Genomic DNA, 25,440 nt, shown 5'->3' with positions numbered 1-25,440 from the left:
ATTACAGTTATTTTTAAGTAGATAAATTAATATTTTTAGTTGGAGTTTCAATATCAAATTCTCAAAAATTAATAGAATGAATAGAAAATTAGAAGGAAAAGTAGGCTTGTAAAGCACTAGGAACCAATTTAACATAATTAAGATTTGTACAGTTTTCACACAACAGCAGCATACAAATTCTATTCAAGTTCCCATAGACTATAAATCAGGAGACACTGGAACATGTCCAGGGACATAAAACAAGGTGCGAAAATTTCATGGTCTAAACAAATACTCCCTTTTCATGAAAATATTTTAAACACCCCCCCCCTTTACAATTCTGAGTTGATATAATAAAACTTAGCTACAACGTAATTCCCAAATAATATAGTAGTATATGTAAGAAATAAGTAATTTGGGTTAGAATGATGTATTTTGGTGTGTGGATGCTTGGGTAGGGCCCAGCTGGTCTGATTAAGTCAATGGTGCTTTATGCAGACTGATGGCAGGGTTACAGGACGCCTGCCCTTGTAGCCTGGAGCAGACACAGTGTGGCAGAGATCCATGCACCCCTAGGTGAGGACTGACCCGTGATCAAGGTCTGAGTGGTGATGCAAGGCCTGTCTTCCCTCCGTTTTCACAGTGATTGCATCCCAGGAAAATTCAGTATCTATGAAATTGTGCCAGCAAAATGTATTTTATCCCAGTGGAGGATGGAGTAGGGGTGCCAGGCTCCCAAAGTGGTAAATGATGCTTCTGTCAGCATGAAGGTCTGTGGGAGCCTGGAATTTAAGCAGGATGAGGGCCAGGTCTTCACTGTTGGGTGGGAGGCTGCTATTCCAGACGTGTGGCATCCATGGTCTCTGCCACTAAATGACCACCCAGAGAGTCCCCTTCGCCACAGTTTCCAGAATGCTCCCTTGAGGGGCGTGCTGGCCCCACTGAGAACCATGCTTTCGCTGCATCGGGTGGTAGCAAGTAATGAAAGCACTAAAGCAGGTGAGCGCCCTGAAAGGGCAAGGCACAGATGGCAGCGGGAGCTTCCCAGGTGACTCCGTGGTAGAGAACCTGCCTGCCAATGCAGGAGACAAGGGTTCGATCCCTGGGTCGGGGAGATCCCCTGGGGAAGGACTTGGCAACCCACTCCAGTATTCTTGCTTGGAGAATGCCATGGACAGAGGAGCCTGGCAGGCTACACTACGTGGGGTGGCAGAAGAGTTGAACACAATCTATTGACTAAACAGCAAGAATAGTAGGTGTGAGCTGGCCATCGGGGTGCACACGCACTGACTGTCAGGAGGTTGTAGAGGAGACGATAGAAATCAGCCTGGTGGGGCCACATGCATTACCAGGAGGTGACTGCTCAGAGGCTCACAGGAACTGCAGAGGAGATGGAATGGAAATGTCTGCATCCTGATGGGGGTGATTTTGGTGTCTGCAGTTGTCCTGGTTTATGGGATTGTGGACTTAAGATTTGTTGTGTGTTTCACTATATGCATGTTTTACTTCAGTAAGAAAAAAAACCCCAGGAGTGAAAACACTGAAAGATTCTTGCAGAGACTGTTTGGTCCTCTGAGACTCATCTGTGGACCCTACTCTGGGAAGCGGGACTGTTCTCACCTGAGCAGGAGCCAGTGCTCCAGGCATCTTCTCTCTCTCTGGCGACTATGCAAGTCTTGTCTTGGCCGCAATCGGTCTCAGAGCTTTTGGCAAGAGTCTGGGTTGGGGCTGTGCTGGAGGATAAGATGCTGGAAGGGGCGAGGCAGTGTGCTTAACACATTGACCAGAGACACAGCAAAACGCCTTTTGTTACCCAGATGTTATTGACTGGAGACCTTTCAATATTCACTTACATAACAATCTGCTGGCCACAGGCATTAGTTTCTGCAGAAGTCCCCAGTCAATAGATTAAAAAGGCGCCAGGGATGGAGACCAGGCTCACTTCCATCACAGTCTGGTTTCTCTCGTCCAGGAGCCTGAGGAAGCCAGAGTGGAGACCTTGCCAAACGCCAGCCTGGTGGTCAAGGGCGTTCCTGTCTGTAGCCCGCTTGTGACAGGAATCACTTCCCTCCCTGCCTCATTTCACCTCTTCCCTGCAAATCCATGTGACACCACCAATATGGTGCTGTGTAAGAGCTGAAAGCTTAGAATTCCTAGCAACTGGAAACCTCTATGGCTATTTTTACTTTATCTTCATGTCCTGTTTGCGATATCCTTACGATAAAAACCAAAAACTTTCCTTTCCCCGTTTGTTTGGGTAACTGAGTCAGTTCTGTGAGCTACATTTTTGGATCTGCCTGCTGATAGGAAGCTTTCCAGTATCTCAGGGGGTTTTGGACTTTGGGGTTTTGGGGGAGGATGTATATTCCTGCCGCCTCTGGTGGGATGGTTTTGTTTGGTCACAGTCGTGGAAGGCTCTTTCTCACGTGGTCATGTGGTCGAGGTTTAGGATGTGTCGTTCATCTCTGCAGGGCGGGAGCAGCCGTGTCACTCGGGAGCACACTGTGGTCACCCCCAGGCCGACCCGTCCAAGCTCTCCTTCCTGGTGCAGAGCCCGCCTGGGGTCCTCTCTGTCCTTGGAGTTAGTCTCCAGCCTTGTGGGGTGTCAGGGGGACTCAGTAGAGGTGACTGTGGTGCTCACCCAGGGCAGTGCCTCTCAGATCTTACCTCCAAAACCTTCCTCTTGGAACGTCAGGAGTGGATGCTCGGCTGAGCATGCCATGATGTCACCTTAAGGGACGGTTTTCTGTCTCATGTTTTATCTCTTGGAGACTTTTCTTTCTGCTTCATGACATAGTCCTGTATCCTCTAATATAAAAAATTTTGTAATTAATTTTATATTAATATAAATGTTTATATTAATATAAGATATTGATACATATTAATATGTTTTTAGTATATTTAAGTAAATATTTAAATTACATTTATTATTTTACATTAATATAAAATTTTGTATTAATGTAAATATGTATTATATAAATATACAATTTTATATTAATATAAAATAATAAATGTAATTCATTTTATATTAATATAAAAACTCCCCCCAGAAAATCCTCATGGAGAATTATTGCTGCAGGAAGATAGTCTCTGAGCTCCCTGGCTGTTGGCAGTTTCTCTTTGGGGTTTTGTCTCTAGTTTAAGAAACAAAGACTTGTGTAAACATAGAATTCTAAAGTATTTTCCACCATCATGTAGTTCTCTGACTTTATAAGTTCTTTTATTGCCTTGTCTTTAAAACTGACATTTTTAGTCCAAATATTGACTGTTTAATAGCTGGCTGAATGCTTGTCAGAGGTGAAGGTCCTCATTATGGGCTTCATTTTAATACCATAATCCATCCCCCATGCATGTTTCCACTAATTTTCCATAGAGCATGTGGGTGGTGACATTTCATAAGCTAAAGAATCCGCTTTATAGTCTTTGCTTTCCCTGGGGACTCATTAGTTAGAGCGTCATTCTCTGAGTATTTCTCCAGTATGTCAGCCATACATGTAGGCTGTGTCTGTTAATGTTTGGGGTGAGAAGTCATATTAAATGATTCCATCTGTGTCTGTGCAGGGAGACACTCAGTGTGGAGAGTGAGTTGGCATGAAGTGGAAACATGGGAAGTACCATCAGGATTTCCTTCTTATGGCTCAGCTGGTAAAGAATCCGTCTGCAATGCAGGAGATCTGGGTTCGATTTAGGTTGGGAAGATCCCCTGGAGAAAGGAATGACAACCCACTCCAATATTCTGGCCTGGGGAATTTCATGGACTGTATAGTCCATGGGGTCACAAAGAGTCAGACACGACTGAGCGACTTTCACTTCACTTCCCTTCTGTATTGAGAGGCGGGGCTCTGCTACTTCAGGTCCCTGGAAGAGGGAGGGGCTCCTTAGGGCCACAGTATGTCTCCTTGGGTTTCTGCAGAAACTTCCCTTAAACTCGGATAGGACAGATCCCACCCAGGCCCTATATTTTTTGTTTGTTTGATTTTGGTTGTGTGGCATGTGGGATCTTAGTTCCCCGACCAGGAATTGAAACCATGCCCCACCGCAGTGGGAGCACAGAGTCTTAACCACTGGTGAGGTGTGAGTGCTTGGGCATGTCTGACTCCTTGTGATTCCAAGGACTGTAGCCCACCAGGCTGCTCTGTCCTTGGGATTCTCCGGGCAAGAATACTGGAGTGGGTTGCCATTTCCTTCTCCAGGAGATCTTCCCATCTAGGGATTAAACCTTTATCTCCCACATTTTCTGCATTAGCTGGCGTATTCTTTACCGCTGAGCCACTTGGGAAGCCCCTTAACCACTGGACCACCAGGGAAGTCCCCCAGACCCCGTACTTTGGAGGCTTCTGCCCTGCTTATCAGCTGGCCACAGGCCTCAGCATGGCCAGGAGTCTTGGAGCTTAGAGGATGGTCCAGAACCCAGGAGCCCTGGAACTCCCTGCCCAGGTAGCCTGTCCTCGGAGTCCAGGGTGGATGCAGGCCTCTTTCCTGGTGGTCCTCTGCGTACTCCACTCCTGAGGGCCTGCCTGGTCTGCAGAGCGGCCAGGGCTGTATGCGGGGTCTGGGCGGGCGGGGATGTCTGCCTGTGGGCACGCTAAGGGCCCCCACGGTATGGGATGGGACTGGGGGCGGGCCGGGGAGTCAGGCTTGGAGCTTACTGTGGCTAGAAACCCCCTGAACCCCACGCAGCAAGGCCCCCTGTAGGCCCTGTGTGGAGCGTGCAGCCCAGACACTCGTGTGTCTTCCTGCATTTTCTGTGTGTGCCTGCCGTGTGTGTGTCCATTGTATGCCACCTCAGCCCCTGCAGGCCTGGCTTCTGTCCTGGAAGACAAGCTTCACAATGAGGGGGAATTCCTCAGAAACAAGAAGGAAATTCCTCAAGAATAAGAAGGCCTTATGGTAGTAGATTCTCTGTGGCTACAAGGTGGAAGCAAATGTCCCCTCCTCCTGCGTGGGGACTCTGGGCCTTGAGGACACCCCTCTGGTTCTTATGACAGCACCCCTACTCCCACCATGTCTCTTTTCCTTTGTCTGCACTGGGATTGCAGTTTCTCACGGTGACCGGAAGGCGCCATGGATGAAGTCCGTCCTTCCCGGAAGTGGGGCTTTCCTTGGGGCCAGGACGTTCATGGTAAACTCTGATACTTCGTCTCTGTTCTTAATTTAGCTCACGTTGAAGTTTGTCTTTCTGGATCTAGTAGGAAATTGCTCTATGCCTCAGATTTGCATTTTTACCTTATCTTTAATGAGCCTGCAGCTGTGGTCCGTGGACCACCCAGTGGTGCTGTGACGCGCTGGTTTCCGGATGTTACCCCCAAGAAGCAATGGCGGCTCTGCTTGGGGCGTTCATGATGGCTCGCTGTTTCGGGGAGCGTCGTAGAAAGCGATGCCCTGTTTTCAGTCCCACTGCACCTGTCCTGGAGTGATGGAGGGGGTGACTGGCTGAGGCTTCAGGTCACCCCACCCCTCCGTGACTGCCCTGGGTCAGGCAGTACCCTGGGCACCTCAGCGCACCGCTGCACCTCTGCACATCAGCTGGAAGCTGCTATGGAGACGATGTCAGCAAGTCTGGGAAATTTCATACATAATAAAGGCGGGGGGCGGGACGCGCGTCTTCATTTCCTGGGGGAGTTAATCATCTTATTTTATGTGGAAAATTCACCTGAGAAATAGCATGGTGGAATAAATCAGTGACTGTAGATATTTTCTAAAAGGATAATTTTTCTTTATCGATGTTTTGTTGCTTCACAATGCTTTTAGTTTCTGCGGCACAGCAAAGTGAGTCAGCTGTAGGGAGTCTTTTTCAGATTTCCTTCCCATTTAGGTCACCGCAGAGAATTGAGTCGAGTTCCCTGTCTGTACAGTAGGTGCTCATTAGTCATCTATTTTACACATAGTACCGATAGTATGTCTCTGTCAGTCCCAGTTTCCCAGTTCCTCCCACCTCATTTCCCTTGGTGTCCATACATTTGTTCTCTGTGTCTGCATCTGTATTTCTGGTTTGCAGATAAGTTCATCTGTATCATTTTTCTAGGCTCCACGTATATGTGTCAGTATATTAAAAGCAGCAAGGAAAAAGCAACAAATAACAAAAGGATATATTGAATTTTATTACAAATCGATTTCAAAATCAAAACCATCTTTGAAATCTTTGCTGTTTCCTCTGGATACAGCTGCTGACCCAGAATTCCTTGTGGCGTTGAAATGCTCCGTCTCCAGTCCAGCTCCTGCTCCCCACTCCCTCGGACCTCCTGCCCCCTCCAGCTGTGAGCCTTTGTCCCACGCCTTAAGCACTGGTCCACCTTCTCCCGGGCAAGTCTCAGCCATCTCCAGCCCCAGGGATGGCTCCCCTCTGCCTGTTTTCTGACTCATGGGCAGCGCATGCTTCCCCTGTGTCATTCCAGGTGGGTGTTGCTCCCTTTTTGGTCTAGTGCAAAGATGGTGGGTGGGTTCCTTCTTGCTCCCTCCCTCCTTCTCTTCTTCCTTCCGCCCTGACTTCTACACGTGTTATTGAGCTCTTAGCACATGAAGGATGTGTTAAGGGTGGGTCCTCCTCCCAGGAGTGCAGGAGACGCAGTGGGCCTGCCCTGTACCCTTCTTCCTTGGCCAGGCAGGGAGTTCCAGTGATGGGGGGAGCCACCCAGTGTGGCCAGAGCCCTGCGTCCCTGAGGCAGCCAGTGCAGGGTGTCAAGGAGAGCCTGTGTAACTCGGCACTCTTAACTGTGGAGGAAGGGGGTATGCAGGAGCCCGTGAGAGAGGCTGTTGATCAGAGAATCCACTCAGAGCTGATCAGAAGTCGCAGGAGAAGAAAGGATCGGACTGAATGACAGTCGTGGGAAGCACTGTAGAGGTAGCATGGAGGCAGAAGGACATAGGGCTTACAGATGAGCCAGGAGCGGAGATGGCCCGGTGCTGGTGGAGGAGAAGGGCTGGGCCTCATTCCAGGGAGATGGTCAGAGCAGGGGCAGGTGGGGGCCATGTGCTGTAGAGCTGTCCAGTAAGATGGGGACTGGGGGGGGGGGGGCCCTTCATGTGGAGTGACTAAGAGCCTGTGGTGTCCTACGTGACACATTTCACAAGGTCCATGAGACTGGGGAGCAGAGGGCAGGCCATTCAGCGTGGATATGAAAATCCTTTTAAGAAGTTTCTGGGGCAAAGAGGAAGAGGGAAAGTGAAGAAAAAATAAAATATCAGACTCCAGAATACTAAAAGTAAACTGCAGACCAGGGAGTGGATGATGAAATGTCTGCAGGATGTCACAGAAGGGCAGTCCCATCTCAGCTTTCTGAAGTTTTCTCAAATTATGTACCCCTTCATAGATCACAGTCTTGTGATGAAGGGGCTTACATAACTCAATGACACTATAAGCCATGCTGTGCCGGGCCACCCAGACAGAGAGTCCCTCAGACTGTAAGGCGATCAAACTAGTCAGTCCTATAGGAAATCAACTCTGAATATTCATTGGAAGGACTGATGATGCTGAAGCTGAAGTTCCCGTACTTTTGACTACCTGTTGCAGAGAGCCAATTCGCTGGGAAAGCCTGAGGGCAGGAGGAGAAGAGGGCAACAGAGGATGAGATGGTTAGATAGTATCACTGACTCAGTGGACATGGATTTGAACAAACTCCAAGAGATAGTGGAGGACAGAAGAGCCTGGCATGCTGCAGACCATGGGGTCAAAAAGAGTTGGACACGACGGAGCAACTGAACAACACAACCTCAGTAGCAAATTATGTAATTTGGAACGCAGGTGTTAAAGAAGAGCGGAAAGGAAGAGTGACAATTCGTAGAGGAAGCCTGTTTTTAAACAGGGCCCGGAAGTTTCTCTTGGCACCTGGAGAGTTTCTCAGAGCACTATTCTCAAGGTGCCTTAAGGTATGGGCTCCTTGAGGTGGTTTGACTCATTCCTGTGCCCCAATGTACAGCAAAGTGCCAGGTGTGTGTGTTTAGTTAAAACAAACTAGGGGTTGTCAACCTCTCACTCCTCACCCCGACTTGACTTCCTGAATCTGTTTTCTCAAAGGACGTGCTCTTGAAACGTGTGACTCAGCTTTGCAAGCTTGTTTTGTTAGTTTGGACACCTTGAGACCTGTGCAGTGGTGGATGACTTAACTGTCTCCATGCAAGTTCACGCTCATGTGTGCTCTTCCTTGCCCAGGCAGCTGTGGCCACTGAAGATGCCAACTCCCTCCTAAGAAGTGGGCCCGCCTCCTACAGGAAAAGACCTTCTCCACAGTGACCAGGCTGGTTCACCCCAGGGCTTCACCTGCCTTCTCTCATCGACAGCGGAAGCTTCCCACCGTGTTTAAGGTAGTTCTGGACTATCTCCCACCAATAATACCATATTTGTATACCAATATACCAATATTTGTATACCAATATACAAAATATTTCATTTTTGTTGGTGTGTTTTTCTTTGGGACAGCTCGATGGTTTTATCTGACTTCTGAAGGGGTCTGTGACCCTAGTAAGAATCACTGCCCACCCACTTTCCCAGGGTCACCCCGCTTTAGCTCCAGCCGTGATCTTGTGATGATGTTCCCAAGGGCAGGTCTGAGCTGTCTCAACTCCAGGTTGTCCCAGATCCCTTGTGGATTCCACTTAACTTTCACCTAAGTCTCATGGTCTTAGAGTCTGTCATGTGGTTCCAGGAGACCCAGGCTGGTGGTGCAGTGAGTGACAGCCCTGTGGGCATCTCCTCGGCTGGAACCCACCCTCCTCACCCTGCCCTGCCCCTTGCTGGCACCACATGCGTGATTCAGGGCTGGTGGGTCCCAGACCCACTCAGTCACCGCTTCTCTGGCTCACCTCCGAGTGAGTCTCAGATATCAGATATGCCCTCCTCTGTCCGTCTGTCTCTGCTGGCTGCTCATGCCTGCATCCCTGCTCAACCTGGAAGGCCCCTCCCTGGCTGCCTGCTCTCCCTGCCTCCTCACCCATCTCCTGCTATTATTCCATATGGGTGCCAAAATTTCCATTAAAAAAAAAAAGAAAGAAAATCTGATCATACACCACTCTGTGGCTTAAAACCTTTCAATGGTTGTTTTGCCACCTACAGATTCCAGTCCCCACTCCTCAGCAAGGATCTGCATGTTCTGGGCACTTTCTGCCTCTCTAAGCTTTGCCGCCTTGCACCTCAACTCTGACTTATGGTCAGGAACGTGATGAATCTCCCCTGTGCTCACCCCCCATGAGGCTCACCACATGCCCCGGGCAGCTGTCCGTATCATGGTGTGACTCTGTGGACATGCCCACTCTCCTTGCTGGCTGGTGAGCTCCTTAAGCCCCTGGGTCAGTATTTCTAGTCTTGTTTCCAGGACCAGGCATAGACATAGTCACACAGTTGTTGTTCGATTATGTCTGACTTTTTGCGGCCCCATGGACTGTAGCACGCCAGGCTCCCCTGTCCTCCACTGTCCTGTGGAGTTTGCACAAACTCATTGTCCATTGAGTCAGTGATGCTATCTAACCCTCTCATCTTCTGCTTCCCCCTTTTCCTCCTGCCCTCAGTCTTCCCCAGCTTCAGGATCTTTTCTAATGAATCGGCTCTTCACATCAGGTGGCCAAAGTATTGGCGCTTCAAATTTAGCATCAGTTTAGTTCAGTTCAGTTGCTCAGTCGTGTCCGATTCTTTGCGACCCCATGAATCGCAGCATGCCAGGCCTCCCTGTCCATCACCAACTCCCGGAGTCCACTCAAACCCATGTCCATTGAGTCGGTGATGCCATCCAATCATCTCATCCTCTGTTGTCCCCTTCTCCTCCTGCCCTCAATCTTTCCCAGCATCTGGGTCTTTTCAAATGAGTCAGCTCTTCGCATCAGGTGGCCAAAGTATTGGAGTTTCAGCTTCAGTGTCAGTCCTTCCAATGAACACCTAGGACTGATCTCCTTTAGGATGGACTGGTTGGATCTCCTTGCAGTCCAAGGGACTCTCAAGAGTCTTTTCCAGGACCACAGTTCAAAAGTATCAATTCTTTGTTGCTCAGACTTCTTTATGGCCCAACTCTCACATCTGTGCATGACTATTGGAAAAATCATAGTTTTGACTATACAAATGTTTGTTGGCAAGTGATATCTCTGCTTTTTAATATGCTGTCTAGATTGGTCATAGCTTTCCTTCCAAGGCATGTGGTAGATCTTCAGTATACAGTCATTGATTCAGCAGTGAATGAGTAAACAAATGAACGGATACCTCAAAATAATTTTACCAGAACTTATATCTGTCATCAGAACATGAGATGACTGATAACAGTTAACTCAGAGTGACCATTTGCGAGACAGTGTTCCAAGCCCTTCACATGTGGTAGCTCATTTAATCCCCACAATAGTCCTTTAAGGACAAATACTGTTAGCATGGTTCCAGTTTTATCCAAAGGGGGAACTGAGACACAGAGGCTGAGCTTCTATCCAGTGTGGGTATGTGGGATGTATCTTGTGATCACATGTGAAAGTGAAGGGGAAGTGTTAGTCACTTCGTCATGTCTGACTCTTTGTGACCCCATGGACTATAGCCCTCCAGGCTCCTCTGTCCATGGGACTCTGCAGGCAAGAATACTGGAATGGGCTGCCATTTCCTTCTCCAGGGGATCTTCCTGCACATGTGGCTGATGCCTAAATTGTGAACGTCTTGAAGAGCAGGTTCTCATTTTATATTTGACTTGATTTATTTTGAATTTTTAAGTTATATTTTATTTATTTCTGGCCACACTGAGAGGCATGTGGGGTCCCTGGTTCCCCGACCAAGGATTGAACCTGTGCTCCTTGTGTTGGAAGCACAGTCTTCACCACTGGACAACCAGGGAAGTCCCTATTTTGAATTTTTAAAATTATTTTGCCTCTGGCATCCCATTCTGCCTGGCATACAACAAAACACGAATGTCACTGAGGGATTTTCTGACTTGGCCAGCCTTTCACGGACTCTCAGGGTGAAAGGTAGTCTGGTTTGGCTTTGCTCTTGGAATTTTTGTGTCACTTTGGGGCATCAAGGGGATTTTGTTAATTTTGGTTGGGAGCATGTTTAGTGTGGCCTTGGATGGTGCATCTTTACCTGCTTCTTCTCCACTGTGCTTGCTTCCTGGGTTGTTTGACTCAACCCCATCCCATGGTCTGAAGCTGATCCCCTGACCCTAGGGTCCTGGGGATGGCAGGGATGCATCAGGGGACAGAAAGTCCCCTGTGGAGGGGAAGGGGGTGTCTCCACCTCCTCCTTTTTCCCAGAACAGTTCCAGGACAGGTGAAGTAAACCCTGGACCCCTGGGGCTGGTCTCCTGTGTTTTATGTATGTGTAGCTGTGCATTCTCAGTTGCTAAGTCTTGTCTGACTCTTCTGCCATCCCAGGCACTGTAGCCCTCCGGGTTCCTCTGTCTGTGGAATTTCCCAGGCAAGAATACAGGAATGAGTTGCCAGTCCCTTCTCCAGGGATCTTGTTGACCCCAGGATAGAACCCATGTCTCTTGCATCTCCTGCACTGGCAGGCAGATTCTTTACCACTGAGCCACCTGGGAAGTGTTTTATGTATCTGAAAGGATACAAAGGGCTCTGAAGTCATCATCACCTGTATAGACGAGGAAACTGAATGAGGAGGAGTTGTGTCCAAGATCACACTGGTCTTGGACTTGTTGTTATTAAACGTTGCTTGCCCACAATTCATTTGGAGATGTATCTTCAGACACACACACTGTGAATTCAGCTTGGCACCTTCCTTGTCTTCTCTGCCTACTCATCGAGCAAGCCAGAGCTTGTAACTAACAGCTGGCAGAATTCAGTTGATTTTTTGATGTCTTTATCTCATTTTTAATAAACAAATGTGGGTTATGGATTGGCCTGGAACAGGTAATTGGGAAATGTATTAACCCTTTATTTTCTTCCTCTGTATTGTAGAGATTTAAAACACACTTCCTCGGGGTGACAGAAAGAGTTAATAAGCCAGACGGCAGGACGTCAAAGCCTCCTATCTCATTTGATAATCTGAGTACTGTTTAAAGGTAAATATGATGACAATATTGTTAATCTCGATTGTTTTGGGAGAAGGCTTATTTATGTGAATAAAATGTCAGAATTACAGGATATTTAAGGAATGTGGCCTTACTGCTCTGAGGTAGGTTTCAAGGCTTGAACCAGGTAAAGAAATCATTTTCCTCATGCTGAGGGTAAGTGGAGGAGAATGGGAATGGAGGTGTTTCTCAGGCTTGGACGCGCGCGCGTGTGTGTGTGTGTGTGTGTGTGTGTGTGTGTGTGTGTGTGTGTGTGTGTGCAGTCACTCAGTCATGTCTGACTCTTAGTGACCCCGAGCACTGTAGCCCGCCAGGCTCCTCTGTCCGTGGGATTTTCCAAGGCAAGAATACTGTGTGTGTGTGTGTGTGTGTGTGTGTGTGCAGTCACTCAGTCATGTCTGACTCTTAGTGACCCCGAGCACTGTAGCCCGCCAGGCTCCTCTGTCTGTGGGATTTTCCAAGGCAAGAATACTGGAGTGCATTGCCATTTCTTACTCCAAGGGATCTTCCCAACCCAGGGATTAAACCCAAATCCTGTGTTGGCAGGCAGACTCTTCACCACTGTGCCACCTGAGACAAGGCTGGTCTCTCATGCTTAGAATGCCTTTTATTCCCTGCGTTCGCAGGCACACCTCAGAGATGCTGGGGTTGGGTTCTAGATCACCACAGTAAAGCAAGTCACACAAATTTTTTGTTTCATAGCACATGTAAAAGTTTACACTATACTGCAGTCTGTTAAATGAGCAATAAAAAGGCGATGTATGTACCTTGACTAGAAAATACTTTATTGCTCAGAAAGTGCTGACCATCATCGAGCCTTCAGTGAGTTACAGCCTTTTTGCTGGTGGAGGGTCTGATCTGCTCTCAATGTTGATGGCTACTGACTGATCACAGGAGTGGTTGCCGAAGACTGGGATGGCCGTGGCAATTTTTTAAAATAAGACAACAGTGAAGTTTGCCACATTGATTCTTCCTCTCACTTGAACACCTAGAGGCCATTGTAGGGTTATTAGTTGGCCTGATTTCAATATTGTTGTGTCTCCGGGAACAGGGAGGCCCGAGGAGAGCATTGAGGGACTGCCAGTTGATGGAGATGTCAGAACACACAGAATATTTGTCAGTTAAGTTTGCTGTCTTTTACGGACATGGTTCGTGGTAACCCCAAAACCAATTACAGTAGTAACATCAAAGGTCACTGATGAGCATAAACATAATAGAAATAAAAAGGTTTGAAATGTTGTGAGAATCACCAAAGTGTGACACAGACATGAAAGGAGCAAATGGTGTTGGAAAAGTGGTGCCAAGAGATGGGACCAATGAGGGGTTGCCACAAACCTTGAATTTGTTTTAAAAAAACGAAACACAACATTTGTGAAGTGCAGTAAAGCGAAGTGCAATAAAATAAGGTGTGCCTGTATTTTAAAAGCACATTGTAACATTTTTATACATTTTAATACCACTTTTAAAAATTCATTTTTAATTGGAGGATAATTGCGTTTTAATGTTGTGTTGGATTCTGCCATGCATCAACATGAATCAGTCATAAGTGCACATATGTCCCCTCCCTATGGGGCCTCCTCCCACCTCTCACCCCATCCCAACCCTCTAGGTTGTCTCAGAGCCCCAGTTTGAGTTCCCTGTGTCATACACCAAATTCCCACTAGCTATCTGTTTCACAAACAGTAATGTATATGTTTCCCTGCTACTCTCAATTTGTCTCACCCTCCCTTCCCCCTTAAATAGAATATTTTTCAGCTAATATTCTAATGATTTCATGTTATTAGAATCTGGGTTTGTGATGTCTTAATTAAAATATTTTGTGTTACTTGTGGTTTGCAAGTAACTTATGGCTACAGAAAAAATGTAGGCAAGTCTCATCTACTGTAAAACTAAAAGGACAGATTTTTCCCCAAAGCATGAGATTATATGGTCTGCCCTGGACACTGCCCCCAAGGTTGGGTATAGAGGACAGCTATTTCTTTAGTTCATTTTCTCACTCATTCTGTGAGCACTTACCGTGGGCTTCTGAATTCCCGGCTCAGCACAGTGCTGGATGCAGCGATAGGGAAGCTGTGGTTCCTGTCCCCGTGGGGCTTCCTGTCCTGGGGTAACGGCCGTGACATGTGTTATTACATTCATGCTGGTGGCTGTGGGGGCCCAGGGGAGGAAGGAATAGCCAGGCAAGTGTTCTGGGGGCTCCCTGGGGTGGTGGGAGGAGGGTGACCCTGGCTGAGACTGGATGGATTGGGAGGCACCTTGGGAGGTGCAGGGCAGAGCCAAGGGCTCCAGGGCTGGAGCACCGGGCAAGGTGAAGGCTGACAGCGGATGGGTGGGGGGACAGGGAGGCGGAGGCTTGAGTCTGAAGGGAGCAGTCAGAGCCTCCGCACGAAGGAGCTGTGCTCGGGGCTGCGGACTGTTTGGGGCACACTGGGGAGCCGGCACAGGTGTTTTGACTTGATCATTTGGTAATGTCTGGTTCAACCAGTTTGGTAATCCCTGGAGATCGACTGGTTAGTGCTGGCGAGAGCAGCTCTGGGGTGGCAGGCGTCAGGGTCACTGAGCCGGCATCTCTCATTGGGAGGTGTGTGTGTGTGTGTGTGCGCGCGCGCGCGCACGTGTGTGCAAGCTGTGTGTGTAAGCTGTGTGTGTGTGTGCGCACGCACGTGCATGCAGAGTGTGTGTGTGTGTGTGTGTGCACGCATGTGGCAGAGTTGTCCTTATCACTGAGGTGGGGAGCGCGGTTGGTGGGGAGAATAAATCTGGTCTGAGGCCTGTGGAATATGAGGAATTCATAGGTTGTTGGATAAATTTGTACATTAGGGGCCTCCTTAGTGGCTCAGTAAAGAATCTGCCTGCAATGCAGGAGACCCAGGTTCAATCCCTGGGTCAGGAAGATCCCCTGGAGAAGGATATGGCAACCCACTCCAGGATTCTTGCCTGGGAAATCCCATGGACAGAGGAGTCTGGTGAGCTATAGTCCTTGGGGGTCACGAAAAGTCAGATATGACTGAGTGAATTAACACTTTTCTCACTTTCATAAATTCATTGGAAGCATGAGATTGGAGTTTGGTGCACATAATTGCAATCCCACCCCCACCCCTGCCGCCGCCTCAGGAGTATGGAACAGGAATATTCCGAAAGGAAAGGGGCCATACTGAACATTACTTCATGTGGGCTTGAGTAGTTTAGAAAGGTAGGCAAAAGGAGCATTTTTTTTCCTTTTTCAATTCCAATTGATATTATTTTAGTGATGTTTAATGGATAAAGCCCTGGGCATGCCTTCCTCCTGGCATCAGTCAAATGCTTGACCTGATTATGCCCCCTGCCATGTATATGGATAAAATGTTATGAAATTAAAATCACAGGTTACCAGGGGCTTCCCTGGTGGCTCAGTCTGTAAAGAATCTGCCTGCAGTGCAGGAAACCTGGGTTCTGTCCCTGGGTCAGGAAGATCCCTTGGAGGAAGAAATGACAACCCACTCCAGTACTGCTGCCCGACAGATTCCATGGACAGAGGAGCCTAGTGGGCTACAGTCCACAAGGTCACAAGAGTTGCACACGACTTCGTGACTGAACCACCACCAGGACCTCGGTTTAATACATAGCCCCATGGCTGATCAATACCTGTTGTAGCTGCTGCTCTGTTGGTGTGGCTTCTAAACTATGCAGAGGGGCTGTGGAGGTTTTATTTTTTTGTGGTAAGATTAATACATGTTTATTGTAGAAATTTTAAATTGAAAGCTCTAGCAAGCCCCAGAAAAGGAGAAGACAACCAATCATAAGAACCAACCCAATTAAACGAAGCAACAGACAAAGGATTAATCTCAAAAATATACAAGCAACTCCTGCAGCTCAATTCCAGAAAAATAAATGACCCAGTAAAAAAATGGGCCAAAGAACTAAACAGACATTTCTCCAAAGAAGACATACAGATGGCTAACAAACACATGAAAAGATGCTCAACATCACTCATTATCAGAGAAATGCAAATCAAAACCACAATGAGGTACCATTACACGCCAGTCAGAATGGCTGCTATCCAAAAGTCTACAAGCAATAAATGCTGGAGAGGGTGTGGAGAAAAGGGAACCCTCTTACACTGTTGGTGGGAATGCAAACTAGTACAGCCGCTATGGAAAACAGTGTGGAGATTTCTTAAAAAACTGGAAATAGAACTGCCATATGACCCAGCAATCCCACTTCTGGGCATACACACTGAGGAGACCAGATCTGAAAGAGACACGTGTACCCCAATGTTCATCGCAGCATTGTTTATAATAGCCAGGACATGGAAGCAACCTAAATGCCCATCAGCAGACGAATGGATAAGGAAGCTGTGGTACATATACACCATGGAATATTACTCAGCCGTTAAAAAGAATTCATTTGAATCAGTTCTAATGAGATGGATGAAACTGGAGCCCATTATACAGAGTGAAGTAAGCCAGAAAGATAAAGACCAATACAGTATACTAATGCATATATATGGAATTTAGAAAGATGATAACGCTAACCCTACATGCAAAACAGAAAAAGAGACACAGATGTACAGAACAGAATTTTGGACTCTGTGGAAGGTGAGGGTGGAATGTTTCGAGAGAACAGCATCGAAACATGTATATTATCTAGGGTGAAACAGATCACCAGCCCAGGCTGGATGCATGAGAGAAGTGCTCAGGGCTGGTGCACTGGGAAGACCCAGAGGAATCGGGTGGAGAGGGAGGTGGGAGGGGGGATCGGGATGGGGAATACTTGTAAATTCATGGCTGATTCATGTCAATGTATGACAAAACCCACTACAATATTGTAAAGTCATTAGCCTCCAACTAATAAAAATAAATGAAAAAACAACAACAACAACAAAAGAACCAACCCGATTGTAATATATTGTTATTATTTCCTTTGGTCTTTCTGGTTCATTTCTATGCAGCTGTGCTATTTCATCCAAAGGGTTTAATGTCATACATTATAAAGGGAAGGTGTGACCTTTAGCAGGATATGGAAGTTTGGGGCTTTGCACATGGGTCCTGACAGTGGCTATGTTCTAGGTGGGGAATAGATCCATATAAGTAGAGGCAAGAAGCTTTATGGTCTAGTGAGTAGTCTACTTGGGGTGTAGCATAGGTTGGATTTTGGGGAAATTTAAATGCAAATGAATGACGGCACAGATGATGGAAGTTTTGTTCATCTTAAATGGTGTGAGCTTGTCCCCAATTCTGTTAAAAGTCTTCATCCTCCTTTTGCCCATCTTGCATCACAAAGCATGATCACATAAACGATGTAGGGAGACTAGCCCATCAGTGTGACTTGGGGGTGAGGGTGAAGCCAGGTGGGGAGTCAATGTATGTAGCTTTAGAGATTTGGGGGGAATAGTTACTTTAAAATTTTTGTTTGTTTGTTTTTCCAGGAGAATATGAAAGTATTACTCAGGCTTCTTTGTGTCATCACTTTACTGATTCCTTCTCTGGAGGCCGGTGAGTAAAGCATTTCCTTGTGTTCCTGTCCGCTAAGAAAATCTGTTACGTAGAATACCTGTGGTACCTTCCTTAACAGCATCCTTTTTCTTACCTGTGTCTGTGGATTTCCAGGTCACAGAACTGTATCGCTGGACGCCCTTTCAACATCTTTACTTTTCATTCTCTCATTTGTCCATTGGGAAGCTGAAGCCCAGGGAGGTTAGGAGCCCACGGTCATGAGGCTATTTCAGAGCAAGAGCTGTAATCCATGCCACAAATGTCTAGTCCAGGTCTCTCCCCACTTTGTTGCTGCTTAAAGAGTGTAATCCGGGGGCTCCTGGTTTTCATTTGGGAGAAGTGTAAAATGCAGTCTTTGTGAACCCATAGCTGACAGTTCTTTATTGTCTCCATTTATTCGTCTTCACTCTTCCCCTCTCCCTCTCTTACTGCAAATGCATTTAGCCCTACTATGTGCCAGGCACTGCTACTGGGGCTACAACCATGAGTGATCCAGACAGAAATGTCTGTCTGCATGGGGTTTACATTCCAGTAATGGACAGAGACAATACCTTAGATAAGTAAATATATATTATGTTATATGTTGGTAAGTGTAGAGAGAAAAAAAAGCAGGAAAAGGAAGGTATAAAGTTTTGGGGTTGGGGTGGGCAGAAGGTTACATTTTTTTTTGATAGTGTGGCCAGAAAAGATCTCATCAAGAAGTTGACTTGACCCTGAAGGAGGTGGTGGAGGGAGCTATATAGACCAGGTTGGGGTGGAGAAATATTCTAGGCAGCCTGTGCCAAGGTCCTGAGGCCAGGAGTACTGGCATGCTCCAGGAACTGAAATCTGCTGTGGCTGGAACAGAGTGAAAGGTGAGGGGTCTGATTTGAGTGATGGGGGCTGGGGGAGGGTTGGCCATGTAGAGAATTTAGTGACCTTTCTAAGGATCTTGGCTTGTACTCTGAAATGGGAACACTGTGTAGGTTTCCTGTTTAAACCTAGAGAGGTGATTTTTTTTTTGGTTGCACTCTGTCGCTTGTGGGAACTTAGTTCCCCAACCAAGGATCGAACCTAGGCCCTCCACAGTGAAAGTGTGGAGCCCTAACCACTGGACTGCCAGGAAATTTCTATATTTTACAGGCTCATCCTGGTTCTTATACTGTGAACAGGCCATTGGGAGGCAAAGGAAGAAATAGGCCAGTTAGGAGGTGGTTACAGTGGTTCAGGCAAGCTATGAAGGTAAGCTATTCAAGGGTGACAAGGAGAATTGAGTTGTCAGAGTCTGGATATACTTTGAAGACAGAGCCAAGAGGATTTTCAGACAGAGTGGATGTGGGTGTGAGGGACAGAGGGTTTTAGCCTGAGCACATGCAAAGTGGAGTTGCTGTTGATGAGAGGGGGGAGGGTCACATGGGCAGACTGGAGTTGATGAGGGGGGGGAGGGTCGCGTGGGCAGACTGGAGTTGATGAGAGGGGGGAGGGTCACGTGGGCAGACTGGAGTTGATGAGGGGGGGGAGGGTCGCGTGGGCAGACTGGAGTTGATGAGAGGGGGGAGGGTCGCGTGGGCAGACTGGAGTTGATGAGAGGGGGGAGGGTCGCGTGGGCAGACTGGAGTTGATGAGAGGGGGGAGGGTCGCGTGGGCAGACTGGAGTTGATGAGGGGGGGGAGGGTCGCGTGGGCAGACTGGAGTTGATGAGAGGGGGGAGGGTCGCGTGGGCAGACTGGAGTTGATGAGAGGGGGGAGGGTCGCGTGGGCAGACTGGAGTTGATGAGGGGGGGAGGGTCGCGTGGGCAGACTGGAGTTGATGAGAGGGGGGAGGGTCGCGTGGGCAGACTGGAGTTGATGAGAGGGGGGAGGGTCACGTGGGCAGACTGGAGTTGATGAGAGGGGGGAGGGTCACGTGGGCAGACTGGAGTTGATGAGAGGGGGGAGGGTCACGTGGGCAGACTGGAGTTGATGAGAGGGGGGAGGGTCACGTGGGCAGACTGGACATGTTAAGGTTGTTGTTCTTGTTCAGTTGCTGAGTTGTGTCTGACTCTTTGTGACCCCATGGACTGCAGCACGCTAGGCTTCCCTGTTCCTTCATCATCTCCCAAAATTTGCTCAAACTTATGTCCATCGAGTCGGTGATGCTATCTAACCATTTCATTCTCTGCCACCCTCTTCTCCCCTTGTCCTCAATCTTTCCCAGCATCAGGGGCTTTTCCCATGAGTCGGCTCTTCACATCGTGAGGCTGAAGTATTGATCTTCAGCTTCAGCATCAGTCCTTCCAATGAATATTCAGGGTGGGTTTCCTTTAGGACTGTGTTTTATCTCCTTGCTATCCAAGGGACTCTCAAGAGTCTTCTCCAGCACCACAATAGCTGTCCATTAGATGTCTATATAGTGATTTGATTAAGCAGTCTGGAGCTAGAGATTGGAGGGATAAAGTTGAAGACCTTGGCAAGCAGGTGGTATTAGAACTCTGAGACTCGATGGGGAGTGAGGGTGGTTAGAAAAGAACAGAGCGTCGAGGAGTGAACCCCACAGCTCTCCAAGAATGGGTGGTCAGGCTCCCACTCATCCAAGAGCCAGTGACGGACTGGCCCGAAGTGTAGGAGGAGAACCAAATGTAGGAGGCTTCCTGGAAGCCAAGTGAAGAACCTGTTAAGGATGAGGATAGCATGCGTCCAGTGCGATGGATGGCATCACTGACTCAATGGACATGAATCTGAGCAAACTCTGGGAGGTAGTGAAGGCCAGAGAGGCCTGGCGTGCTGCGGTCCATGGGGCGCGAAGAGTCAGGCGCGACTGGGTGACTGAGCAACAGCAGCATTGCAGATGTGTTAAGTAAGCGGGTATCTGAAAGCCATTGCTTTAGCAGCTAAAAGCCATAGGTGACCTTGGTCAGAACAGTTTTGGTGGAGCCGTGGGGCAAACCCCAGATAAATAGGAGAGTGTGCTGAACTGAGTTCTTCAGGCTTACTCTTTTATCACTGTTAATTGTTGTTGCTACTGCTATTCCTAGGAGTGAAATACTTAGCAGTCCTGGCTCAATGCAGCTATCATGCTGAGCGCCTTAGTCACTTTTGTTTCAATACTGTTTTTAAGCAGCTTTAAAGGAGGTTATAATAGACTCACAATAAACCACACGTTTAAGGTATACAATTTGATGTGTTGGCATACATATCCACCCGTGAAACCATCACAATCCCAGATAATATTGAAATGAGTATAAATTGGTTTAGAGAGATTGGACTACTTAGCAGTATTGAGTCTTCTGATCAAAGAATGAAGTACAGACATCTTCATTGTCTTTGATCTCTTAACATTTATTTAAATAAATTTAATCTTTATAAATTTATTTTGTAATTTTCATTGGATTGGTCTGATGCATCTTTTGTCAGATTTATCCTTAATCACTCATATCTATTGAGGCTGTTATAAAAGGTATTTTCAAAAATTCAGTTTCTAATTGTTTTTGATAATATACACTCATTCCTGTTTGCATATTCATATTATATCCTACAAGTGAGGAACCCCTCTAGATCTTTTGTAGATTTCTTTGCATATTAAAGATTTCATAGCATATTCTACATAGATAATCACGTCATGTGCAAATAGACATTTTATTTTCTCCTTCAATCTTAATGCCATTTCTTTTTCTTGCCCTAATACACTAATTAGGTCTTCCAACACAATGTTGAATAAAAGTGGTTAGAGTGGACATTCTTACCTTCTTGCTCATCTTATATATGATAGCTATAAGTTTTTTATAGCTGTCCTCTATTAGGTTTAGGAAGTTCCCACCTATTTCTAGTTTTGTTGCTTTTTTCTTGGATAAGAACCCAACTTTGCATTCCTAGCATGTTATGTACCTCACAATGTACTGTCGGTTTTTAATATACTGTAGGATTTGATTTGCTAAGATGTTTAAAAAAATTTTGCATCATATTCTATGATGAAGACTAGTTTATGGTTTTCCTGTAATGTCTTTGGTTTGGGAATTAGAATAATACTTATTTCACAGAGTGAATTGGGAAGTGTTTCTGACTCTTCAATTTTCTGAAAGAGTTTGTGTAAAATTGGTGTTTTCGTTCTATGAATATACCAGTGAAACCATCTAAGCTTGAACTTTTGTTGTTCTTGTTGTTGGGTTTTTTCCTTAAAAAAAAAAATTTTTTTTAATTGAAATATAGTTGATTTACAATAGTCTGAAAGAACTAGCTTTTGATATCTTTGATTTTTCTCGTTTGTTTTTGTTTTCTATTTCATTGATTTTTCTCTTGGAGCCATATCATTTACTGTCTTATGCTTACTTAGGCTTTAATTTTTCCTGATTTATTAAGTGGAAACTGAAGTTATTAATTAGAGATCTGTTTTCTTACAGAGGTATTTAATGCTATTGACTTCCTAGGTATTTTTTCCTTTGCATGACACAAGTGTTGATATGTTGTATTTTATCATTCAGATCAAAATATTTTCTAATTTCCTCTTATTTCTTCCTTGATGCATGGGTTATTTAGATTTTTTTTTTTTTAAGTTTTTAAACACATCAGTGAATTCCTAGATATTTTTCTGTTATTGAATTCTAATTTAATTCAGCTGTCACCAGAGAACATACTTTGAACCCTTTTAAGTTTGTTAACTGTTGGGTTTGAACAAGAATATGGTTTATCTTGATAAGTTGTCTTGTGTGCAATTAAAAAGAATGTGTATTTGGTTGTTGGGTAAGATTTTCTGTAAATACTAATTATGCCAAATTGGCTGATAGCATGGTTCAAATCTTCTACATCATTGCTGATCTTCTGACTAATTGTTCTACCCGTTCTGTCAGTTACTGTGAGTAGTGCTGAAATCTCTTGATTCTAATTGTAGGTTTCTCTATTTCTTTTTGCAGTTCTATCAGTCTTTGCTTTATGTATTTTGAAACACTGTCAGTAGGTGAATAAATGTCTGAGATTACCATATACCTCTTGACAAATGACTCCTTTGTCATAATTAAATGACTTTTTACCCCTGGAAATATGCTTTAGTGTAAAATCTACTCTGACAATAATGTAGTAACCATTCAAATCTTCTTTTAATTAACATAATAGTTCCCCTCTCACTTTTACTTTTAAGGTGTTTTTAACACTTAAAGTGTGTATATGTGTGGGTTTGTGTGTATGTTAGCATACAGTAGAATCCGTTTTTTAAATCAAATCTATCTCTGCCTTTCAATTGGGTTACTTAGACCATGAAAAAAATGTAATATGATTATTAGTATATTTGGATTTTATTTTAGGAGTTTGTGATTTTATTTTCTCCTTGTACTATTAATTCTTTGTTATCTTTTTTCTCTTTTTTTTTTGCTGCCTTTTGATAAATTGAGAATTTTCATGATTTATTTTATCTTCTGTGTGGGCTTATAATAACTTAAAAAAAATAGCTGTCCTAGTGCTTATGGTATCCATCTTTAACATCACTATATACCTTCAAGTGATTGTACCAGTTCACAAGTAGTATAAAAACCTAGAACACATCCACTTCTCCCTTCTCGAACTTTGCCCCACTGTTTCCATGCACGTTACTCTTTCAGATGTTATACGTCTCACAATCATGGTTTTTGCTTTAAACATTTAATTATCTTTCAGTTCAGTTCAGTTGCTCAGTAGTGTCTGACTCTTTGCGACCCCATGGACTGACTGCAGCATGCCAGGCCTCCCTGTCCATCACCAGCTCCTGGAGCTTGCTCAAACTCATGTCCATCGAGTCGGTGATGCCATCCAACCATCTCACCCTCTATCATCCCCTTCTCCTCCTGCCTTCAATCTTTCCCAGCATCAGAGTCTTTTCCAATGAGTCAGTTCCTTGTATCAGGTGGCCAAAGTATTGGAGCTTCAGTTTCAGCATCAGTCCTTCCAATGAATATTCAGGACTGATTTCCTTTTGGATTGACAAGTTTGATCTTGCAGTCCCAGGGACTCTCAAGGGTCTTCTCTAACAGCATAGTTCAAAAGCATCAGTTTTTCAGTGCTCAACTTTCTTTATGGTCCATCTCTCATACCCATACATGACTACCAGAAAAACCATAGCTTTGACTATATTGACCTTTGTTGGTATAATGTCTCTGCTTTTTAATATGCTGTCTAGGTTTGTCATAGCTTTTCTTCCAAGGAGCAAGCATCTTTTAATTTCATGGCTGCAAAAATAAAGTCAATCACTGTTTCCATTGTTTCCCCGTCTGTTTGCCATGAAGTGATCTTTAGTTATCTTTAAAGAGATTTAAATAAAATGAAAAACTCTTTATGATTACCCATGTAGTAAACATTTCTGGGGCTATTTATTGCTTTATGTAGATTCATTTTTGTTTTCATCTGATACTATTTTTCTTTCTTTCTAAAGGACCTCCTTATATTTTTGGTAGTACAAGTGTGCTGGTAATAGTTTATATATATATGAAAATAAATATAAAAAAGTAATATTTTAAAAGTATGAAAAAGTACTTTGCCTCTATTTCTTTATTTTGCCTCTATTTCTGCCTCTATAATTTATTCAAGCAAGATAATCAGTGAATACAAAAATAATTGAGTGAAAAATATTTATAGACTATGCACATAATCTCAAAGTACCACCTTCCAAATTGCTTATTAATTGAAAAGAGACACTATAGTTGGAAGACCTGGAGGATAAAATGTAGCCGGATGATCCAGTTTTGCGTCACTGAAAATGGAGCATGCTGATATTATGTGTTTTCTGTGATGATGGAATAGGGATGAATATTATTAACTAGGTATTATCAATTGTCTGACTTGAGTTTTATGGTGTTGCCTCTATTTCTGAAAGGTACTTTCCCTGGATGTAGAATTCTAGGTAGATGATTTTTTTTTTTTCCATTTAGTACTTATCTTTATTCTTCTCTCTTCTGGCTTGTATTGTTTCTGGTAAGAAGGCTGCATCATTTTTGTCTTACTTGGTGTGGTTTTCTTCATGTTTCTTTGGCTTGGGGATCATTGTGATTTTGGGGTCTGTGGGTACGTCATTTTCATAAAATCCTGAAAATTTTCAACTTGTATTTCTTCAAAGACTTCCTATTCCAGGAAGACAGGCCCTCTCCTGTCCTTCAGGGATTCATATTACATGAATGGAGGAATGCTCAATTCTGTAGTCCTCCAGAACTCACTCATTCTCTGGGTGCAGCTGTAATCTCTTTGGTATCCTGCCCTCTGGTCTCTTGGTTTGCCTGGATTCCCAGCTCCATCTCAAGAAAGAACACTGGGTTTTGCCTGCTCTCCTCCCTGCAGTGCCATGGTTTAGAATCTCCCTCTACACAGTAATTTGGGAAGACTCTAGGGTTCCCCTCCTTTTGTGTCCTGACCTTCTGGTATTTCGGTCCTTTGTTCCCTGACATTCAATGTCTTGAACATGGTTGTTTCATATACTTTGTCCATTTTTTTTAGCTGTTCAGGTGGGAGGGCAAATTACAGTTATTCCATCTTTTTACTGAAACAGCTATACAGAGGGGATGAGAGAGGTTAAATAACTTGCTCAAGAACACAGGTAGTAAGTGACTAGAAATCTTTCAGACTTCCAAGGTAATTCTTTTAACCGTCAGGTTCTTAACACTCTCCTGTATAACACAAATTAATAAATTTAGTAGCTGGTGTTTTTATTTAGATATTCCATGAAGAAACGTTGACGAATTTCGTACAGAAATGACTTTCCCTTTCTCCTTTTTTAAGATAAATGTGAGGAACATGAAGAGAAAATTACATTAGTTTCATCCGCACATGAAATTGATGTTCGTTCGTGTCCTCTTATCACAAGTGTGCGCAGAGAGCCTATAACTTGGTATAAAAATGACAGCACGACACCTGTGTCTACAGAAAGAGCATCTAGGATTCATCAGCATGAAGACAAGCTCTGGTTTGTTCCTGCTGAAGTGGGGGATTCGGGAGCTTACTATTGCTCAGTGAGGTAAGCAAGCGATAAACACGTTACAAACGTGTGGTGTCTGTACCTGCAATACTTCAGGACAGAAAAAAATATATATTTT

At 45.2% G+C, this 25,440-nt stretch overlaps 1 protein-coding gene across 7 annotated transcripts in view; it reads left to right on the top strand.

The window, feature by feature from the left end:
* The window catches only part of IL1R1 (interleukin 1 receptor type 1), an 84,767-nt gene that overhangs the window by 39,433 nt on the left and 19,894 nt on the right, over positions 1-25,440 (top strand). For 4 of the 7 annotated variants that reach the window (XM_043918507.1, XM_043918509.1, XM_043918506.1 and 1 more), the window contains exons 2-5: positions 8,129-8,280; positions 11,851-11,954; positions 17,371-17,437; positions 25,127-25,361. In XM_043918507.1, the coding sequence (XP_043774442.1) occupies positions 17,377-17,437; positions 25,127-25,361 (296 nt within the window). In that variant the 5' untranslated portion in view covers positions 8,129-8,280; positions 11,851-11,954; positions 17,371-17,376. Of the gene's footprint in view, positions 1-6,143; positions 6,375-8,128; positions 8,281-11,850; positions 11,955-17,370; positions 17,438-25,126; positions 25,362-25,440 lie in introns of all 7 variants that reach the window. The other 3 variants (XM_043918508.1, XM_043918510.1, XM_043918511.1) reach the window with 3 other exon arrangements.

This window comes from Cervus elaphus, chromosome 11, assembly GCF_910594005.1.
Source record: "Cervus elaphus chromosome 11, mCerEla1.1, whole genome shotgun sequence".
In the NCBI taxonomy this organism is placed as follows: Eukaryota; Metazoa; Chordata; class Mammalia; order Artiodactyla; family Cervidae; genus Cervus; species Cervus elaphus.
Note: the sequence above shows the minus strand (reverse complement) of the source record. Positions and strands in the feature narration are given on the sequence as shown.